The sequence below is a fragment of the Callospermophilus lateralis genome, chromosome 13 (assembly GCF_048772815.1).
Source record: "Callospermophilus lateralis isolate mCalLat2 chromosome 13, mCalLat2.hap1, whole genome shotgun sequence".
Taxonomy (NCBI): Eukaryota; Metazoa; Chordata; class Mammalia; order Rodentia; family Sciuridae; genus Callospermophilus; species Callospermophilus lateralis.
Genome location: NC_135317.1, coordinates 25,196,144 through 25,204,144, shown reverse-complemented (window position 1 = coordinate 25,204,144; position 8,001 = coordinate 25,196,144). Strand labels below are relative to the sequence as shown.

General features: G+C 38.0%; 1 protein-coding gene across 1 annotated transcript in view; it reads right to left on the bottom strand.

The window, feature by feature from the left end:
• Window positions 1–305: 305 nt before the first annotated feature.
• Window positions 306–8,001, bottom strand: part of Itih2 (inter-alpha-trypsin inhibitor heavy chain 2) — a 34,888-nt gene continuing 27,192 nt past the window's right edge. Inside the window, exons 16-21 of the mRNA XM_076831611.1 lie at window positions 4,815–4,952; window positions 4,022–4,135; window positions 3,416–3,614; window positions 2,580–2,752; window positions 1,842–1,953; window positions 306–493 (exon numbers count right to left, since the gene is read on the bottom strand). Of these exons, the coding sequence (XP_076687726.1) occupies window positions 346–493; window positions 1,842–1,953; window positions 2,580–2,752; window positions 3,416–3,614; window positions 4,022–4,135; window positions 4,815–4,952 (884 nt within the window). The 3' untranslated portion in view covers window positions 306–345. The remainder of the gene's footprint in view (window positions 494–1,841; window positions 1,954–2,579; window positions 2,753–3,415; window positions 3,615–4,021; window positions 4,136–4,814; window positions 4,953–8,001) is intronic.

Sequence of the window (8,001 nt, the reverse complement as noted above, 5' to 3'; positions counted from 1 at the left end):
GAGCCTCTTGTAAAAAAATATTCTCCATCTGCAAGGTCAAGGACCTGACATTCAACAGTAGTGAAATTATCACAGTAAATGCCAAATCTAGGGCTCTGTCTAGATACCACCCTGACTTGCCAAAGCAGTTCTTTGCATCACTCAGTTAATACACCTTAGCATCTGAAAAATGCAACAGAATCATAAAGCTTCATTGCAAAATATTTATTTTCTTCAGATGTGTTGAACAGGCTTTATAAACCTCCATGGCACCTGGGGTTTTTAACTATTCAACTGAGGAATGACTGCAAAAGTGGCAGGGAAAAAATGTGTATTTATATATAGAATTTTCAAAACTATAAACCTTTAAGGCCATTTAAAAATGCTATAGAGATGAGGCACAAAGTAGTCCTTGTAATGTCCATCGATGAAACCTTTGCCACTGTTGTGCACAAACCAACAGGGAACATCTGTTCCAAACACTATATCTGTTCTGTAGTCTTTCTGGAATCCTCTGCAAGGAAAATGGTACGCATGGTTAGGGAACAGACCAGGCACGGCCAGTCAGGCATAACAAGAAACAAGACACCCACTTTTCCGTGCTGTGCATTGTGCTTTTTTATTACCATTATCTTCCCCGCCCCACCGTATTCCCAACATGTATGACATGTCAGAATCTGGAGATGGCTGTTAGAAGGACAGAAAATCGGCAGTGTGTTCTTACTATTCAAGGAATCCTTACACAGGTTGACCCCTGTGAACCCTTCCAGCAAAGTAGAGAGCAGTCATTTAATGCAAGTGGAAAGACAGGAATACAATCCCAAAATGTTGTAGACTAACCTCACACATTAACTCAAGAATGCATCTGAGGGACCTCGGACTTATGGATAAATGTTTTATTTAAGAGTGATACCTGCTGTTTTATCTCGTGAACCAAAACCAGTTGAGTAGTCCAAACCAAGAATCCCTGTTTGGTCCACAAATTTAGTTTTGTGGTGGCACTTATAATTTTATGGCCTAATTTTTGCAATGTTATGATTTGATTGAGTATGTGAAAGCCAATGACATTTGTGTGCAGGAATAGTCTTTTTTTTTTTTTTTTCTCTCCTACTGGGGATTGAACTCAATGGTGCTCTACCACTGAACTACATCTCCAGCTTTTTATTTTATTTTATTTTTTTATTTCGAGACAAGGTCTGACAAAGTTGCCCAGGTTGGCGGTGAACTTGCCATCTTCCTGCCTCAGTCTCCCAAGTAACTGGGATTATAGGAATGCTCCACAGCACCCAGCTAGGAAGAGTCATTTTTAATAAAGCAAAGTTGGTTGCTTTATAATAACTCTAAAAAGACAAAAACTGCTTTAAAATGGTATCAAATTAGGCATGGATGAGAAGACTGGGGAAAATTTATAAAGATGTTACAAGTTTTATAACTTGTAACACTCAGAATGTTTTATAAGTTCTCACTTCAAATTGAAGCATATGGATATGATTTGTGTAAGAATAGCTACACAAAAATGAATTCAGTAAATCCATACTCAAAAAGAAGATTCACATAAAAATATACTTTCGTTCTCTACACTGTGGCTCATGGGTATTTTTATGATTTCTTCCTTTGGTTAATTTTTTCAGTTATCCAACTTGTGAGCAGAGGGCTTCTAATGTATGATGATGAGAACAATAGATTAATTAATCTTGGCATTTCATAATGCACACTCATAGTCATTATTGACACCTAAAGTAGGCCATTGAACGGTCCTTATGGAAATGATATATATGTGTCTATTCCTGATGCATTGTTGAGTTTGACAGCTAATCCAATAGGGAACCCTTTTCATCATTGCATAAGCATCCAAGGCCTACCTGGTGACAGTCAGCTTCTGTCCTTTCACTTGCATGCTTGCCTCTGGTTTTTCAGGGTCCTTTCCTGGTCTCTCATTGAAGATGTGTATCTTTGGCTCATGCATAAACTGGCCTAGCAAAACAAAGTCCAGACATTTATTTACATGTAATCCAAAGTTACCTTGGATCCAAGTGACATTTTGGTCCTCCTTCCAGAATTTCTAGGGTAGAAAGACACGTTGAGAGGTAAAAGGAACAGCAAAGGGAGGGAAGGGTTCTTCCTGAAAATGATTTCCCATGATCATTTTTTGTACATGAGGCTGACCCACTGGACTATTAGTAAAACCACCCAAGTGATGGTGAGGACAGGGGTGAGGTTGGCATTGGAGAGCACGGGTCAAACCATAGGAACATGTCTGTGATGTCATGAGTTTACATTTAAACTCTTAAAATACCAGGGAATGTAGTCCCTGGATGCTCTACTTGTTATCAAAGACTTCCTAAACCAGTTCACCTCCCTTCCATTACAAAACAGTCTTCTCTTAACTTGCCCCATTTGTGATGCTGAAACCCTGGCCCTAGATGCCCCTGTCTGGAAAGATGAATGGTCCTGGCCATCTTATTCCCTAGTCACCACATTCTATGGGTCCTCTACCCCTGAGTCCACACCTGCTCTCTTCCCAACTTCTAACGACCCTCATCCAAGTCACTAAAGACAGAGTGGCCCTGCATATTCCCGATGGTCGAGAGACAATTTACCTAAAAGTCCATGCACATTAAGGGAAAACTTGTGTGTTGGGGGAATGTAGATTCCCAGAAAGTCTACGTTGATTGGATGCTTCTTCCAAACACGATGCAGTAGAACAGAAAAGGACATCTCCTTATCCAGGGTGACAGTCACAGTTTTTTCTTTCTTCACAGAGACAAGCACTCTAGTGTGAAAGTCAAAAGGAAGGAAAGGATTCCAGAACAGACTTCTTTAGCAAGTCATTCTCACCCACAATATATACTCTCCATTCCTCCCAGTACAATTCCCCTTGTGTTTTAAGAGCTTTACCAAATTTTTGCTACAGAATGCTGGGGGTTTTGTTGTGGTTGTTGTTGTTGTTTGTTTGTTTTTGTGGTTCTGGGGATTGAACCCAGGGTCTTGTGCATGTGAGTCAAGCACTTTACCAACTGAGCCATATTCCCAGCCTTCAGAATGCTGTTCTTTTAACTCCCAGTTCTAAAATTCTGTCAATTTTCATGTTTATAGGTAAACCATCAATAAATAGATACTAATTGGTAAGACACATGGGGCTTGGAGCAGACTCCCTGACAGAGTCAGCTAGGGATTTCAGTTGATGAGTTTGTTCACTGATCCAACATATGTATTGTGTACTTACTGTATGCCACACATTAGGCCAGGCACTGAGACACATTAGTGACCAAAAAGCTACCTGCAAGAGTATGGTAGGTAAGAACAACTTTCTTGAGCCTTGACTTCCTTATGCTTAAAATGATTATTTTAAATTCTGTGTTGGCAGTGATGTTTGGATTTATTTGTGCAGCCATGCCTCAAAGACAGGAATCCATTCAGATGGAGTAATACTTGCCTCTGATTAATGATGTGAGCTGTGTCAGACCAGGACAAGATGGATGTACGAGAACCACGACTCAGGGTGATTGTCTCAGTGCTGATTTCTATTTTCAGATCTTCATTTTGGAAATAAAATCCCAGTTTTCCAAAATAGGTTCTTAGTTTTCCATTCTGAGGCTTCTTTGCACCAATAAGCTGACCGTTCACTAAAATACCTGTAGAAGAAAAAAATCATTTTTTTTCCTTGTGGGCCCCCCCCCCTTTTTTTTATGTCTGAGTACCATAATTCAAATTTTATAAAACTTGACAACTTGAGAATATTATTATTTTGCTTCAGAATTTGTTTTTTTATAAATCTCATTTTATAACTGATATGTTTTATTATGAAGTAATTATATCATAATAAGATAAGCTAGTTTATCCTTACAATATAGGTTTTGAATTATGATTGTTCCAGACTCTTCAGAATGTTTTTATTATAATTTAATTTTTCACTAATTATCAGATTTCTAAAAGTATAGAATTTCTATTAAGAAGAGACACAGAGAAATCCCAGGTAGTGACAGGGGAGTGTGGCAATTATCTAATTTTCTAATTCAAAAATAAGTTCTTTTTATTTTACCTGATTCTGGATCAGAAACCAGATTGAGGATTTTTCCAGGTTCTGAGTCAATATTAAAGCAAATATTCTTTTGGCTTTTTGGCAGGTAAATAATGAAATGAGGGTCATTTTCAACTGGAAAACATACATGGAAAATGAAAACAAAATCATTAAAAGAAATTATTTTGAACAGTATTTTATTCCTGAACACCTTTAATTTAATCAGAATAAGTATCTACTGTGCTTCCGTTATTGATCAGGTTCTGTTATAGGCATGGAGATCCAGTGGTTCATACCCTCTTGTCCCTTTGTCTTGGATCATCTATCAGTATTTATGTTTTTAATAAAAAATAATGGATATTTATTTTGTACCTCTTGCATATGTACTAGGCTAAATACTGGAGATAAAATTAAATACAAAAGATAAAAGGAATAAGAAACATACATGTATGAAAAACCCATATATATAACACATACATGTAAGAAACACATACTCTAGACATATTTTTTAAGTAAAATAGAGATGTATTCATATACAGTAAAGAAAAATAAAGGAGACATAAAATAGATAAGCCACAAAAGTGAAATGAGGTCACTTGAAATATCCACCAAAGTCCTGGCTAAGTTTCCTCTGTCGCAGAACAATGTCTGATCTGTGTCTTGAGAAGTTCATTCTGAGGATCTCTTGATTGAGATCTACATTCTAGGGAATTTAGACAGCTGCTCTTGCTAGGAACAATAGGAAAGACCCTTCCATGAACAATTCAAAAAAACGGTTGAGAAGGTGGAAGAGTGTGCATTGAAGCTCTGTTACCTCTTATCACATGTGGAGGGGGCGTGGACTCAAGCAGCTGTCCCCCTACTGCAAGCATGGCCATCACTGGTGTTGGGGAAGGCTTGGCCCAAGATGGGATGGAACCTGGAGCAACTTTGCTGCCATAATATAAGGCACCTGTGCAGGAAAAAACTGAATGCATTAGTTTCCATAGAAATTCCAACAATCCTTTTTCATTCATTCTTTCTTTCTCTTTTGGCAGCCCCCAGAAGCTCTTGGTGGAAGTTTTATCTCCCCATTTTTTTTTTCCAGTTCTAGGGATTGAATCCAGAGTCTAATACATGCTAGGCTAGTGCTGTACCACTGAAAAACACCTTCAGCCCCTTCCCCCATTTTTTTTTTTTTTTTTTTTTTTTGCAAGGTGGTAACTACCAGAGATTGAACTCAGGAGCACTTAACCACTGAGCCACATCCCCAGTCCTATTTTGTATTTTATTTAGAGACAGGGTCTCCCTGAGTTGCTTAGTGCCTCACTTTTGCTGAGGCTGGCTTTGAACTCATAATCCTCCTGCCTCAGCCTCCTGAGCCGCTGGGATTACAGGTGTGTGCCACCATCCCTGGCCCCCTTTCCATGTTTTTATTCCAGAGATCTCTGCTGTCCCGCTGGCATCCCAGGAAGAGAGACTGTGATAGAGTTCTCCCAGGGTCCAGAAGCTGAGGAAGGATCTGTAGTAAGAGGAACTGATGACTATAGATCTTTCTAGAACTCGCCAAACAACAAGCTGAACCCATTTCACTTTCTAAAGAGGTTCCCTGTCTATGAGAGAGACTGCGTTACACAAGAAAGATTCTGATATTCAGTCATTCTTGCTTTGAGAAACACAGGCAATTTCCCAGCCTTAGTTATTCCCTAGATCAGTTTAGCTATGAGGGCCTCAATCTGTTGTAATCAGGGATGTCAGAAGACAGAGTTCCACAAACCGTGGACCAGTGCAATAAACTTGGTGTCCCACTTGAGCACAATTAAAAATGCAGAAAGCAATCCCTCCAGTGGATGCAGCTCATCCTCAAAGACTAGGTCTCTAAGAAAGAGGGAAAAGATTAGTAAACTGGAAGCCCCTCTAGCCTTGGTTATGTACCCCCAGGGGCTACCTGGAGACTTTTTACAGGATACAGAGGGCAAGGAGAGTTTTTAAAGCCATTTGTAGATTTGGAGCTTTCACATATACTTTTCCTAAAACCCCTTTATCAGGGATGGGGTTGTGGCTCAGCGGTAGAGCACTTGCCTAGCAAGTGTGCAAGGCCCTGGGTTCAATCCTTAGCACCACATAAAAATAATAAAATAAACATACTGTATCCAACTACAACTAAAAAATAAATATTTTTTGAAAAACTTATTATCATCCTAGGTTATGAATGGAAGGCCCTCCTTCACCTAAAGTCCCCAGGAATCAAAAAAGCGTCCATTTGAATGTAGATATAGCACTTAAAATTCAGTGACTCCAATGACTGGTGACAAGTCCTTTCCCAGTCAGATGGTTACTCATTCTTTACTTTCAGTAAAATTGGGAAGGGTTCACATTGTCAGCTGACAAATCATTGAAGTTTTGAATGCTTGAATTTGTGAGTTTGGGCATATACCTGTGGTGGAATTCAGACAAGCGAGTGACATTTCTATTAACAAGCTCTTTCTCTTCCATTCCTATCTAACATATCTTTATCAACAATGTTTATCAGCACTTAAGCCTGTAAAGTTGTTTTTTAAATTTTTTTTAAAATGTAGAATTGAAGCTGAATCCTGTATCTTTCAGTCTATCCATAAACAGTACTTACCATGAATACATGAATACTAGGAGATGATTTCTGATTTTACTTCTTATGTATTTCAAAATTTATATCATATTAATGTTATTTTGATCAATGTCTACTAACACTGTAGTAATTTTAATAAAATACAGTCCAGAAGAAAATTTGAATGGTCAGAATCTTATGGTGAAGTGGCACAGAAAAGTCTTAACTGGGCTTCTCTAGAAATCTTCACCATGGGTGATTTTAGGACTTTCAGCAAAAGAGTCTATGCAAAAGAGTTTAATGTAGATAAACTTCCTATTTCTGTGTTGCCCTGAATTTACTTGGCCACTGGCTGGGAAGATACCAGCCCTCCAGGTGCTGGACACCCCCTTACTAGTTTTTCACAAACGTATCCAGTATAATAGTTTGTAGAAATGTGCAAACAAGGCTGTGAACTGGGCTTCACAGAGATGTCTACATTTTTAAGATAAGTTATCAACTGGGTTCCATGGTAACAGCTGGCAGGGAGAGGAAAGAAAGGGGAGAAGAAGCTGTCCCCTTCTCAGGTGTTGTCCTTGAAGGGTTAACTTGCCCAAAACAGTGAAAGAAAAAGCTGCTTATATGTGAACTTCTGTAGACTGTGAACTTCTGAGCCCTTCCCCTTACATGCTGAGTATAAAACTCTGAAACTACCTGAACTCGGGGTTCAGGGAGGGGATTGATTGATTACAGCAAAAGCTGGGCCCTCTGAACCTGGCTGCAGCCAAATAAAACTATTTCCTGCTATCTTTGGTGCCTTACCTCATCTGTCTCTACAACAATGGTACAACTCTTAAATTTAAAAGTTAAACAAATAGAAGCAAAAAAAAGAGAGAGAGAGAGAGAGAGAGAGAGAGCAAAATAAGCAAACATTTTTTCTTGCAAGGAAGCAAGGTGATTAATAAGACTTTGATGTATAAAAATAGATTACATTATCATATTTTGTGAGGAGAAAGTAGAATGGAAATAAATACAAGTCTAACTAGAAAAAACGAACAATATCAACATTTTAGTAATTAAAACAGAATTTATTCATGCATTTTTTAGATGGATGATGGCGAGTATCACAATAAGTGTTCTGTCTCATTAGATATGTTCAAAACAGTGACATTGTTTTATTTTACAGAGTCAATGTTTACGATATGCCAGAAATATATTTGTCGCCATGATTTAAATAGGATGAAAAAAATTAAATGTTGATTTAAGAAATAAGTGTGGGAATTGTGCTCTATATGTGTAATATGAATTGAAATGCATTTTGCTGTCATGTATAACAAATTAGAATAAATAAATTTAAAATTTAAAAAAAATGAGTGTGGGGCTTCAGAGATCTTCATAATTCCTTTGGGAGATATGAGTAAAAATGTTCAAAAACCATAATGATAAACCATTCTCA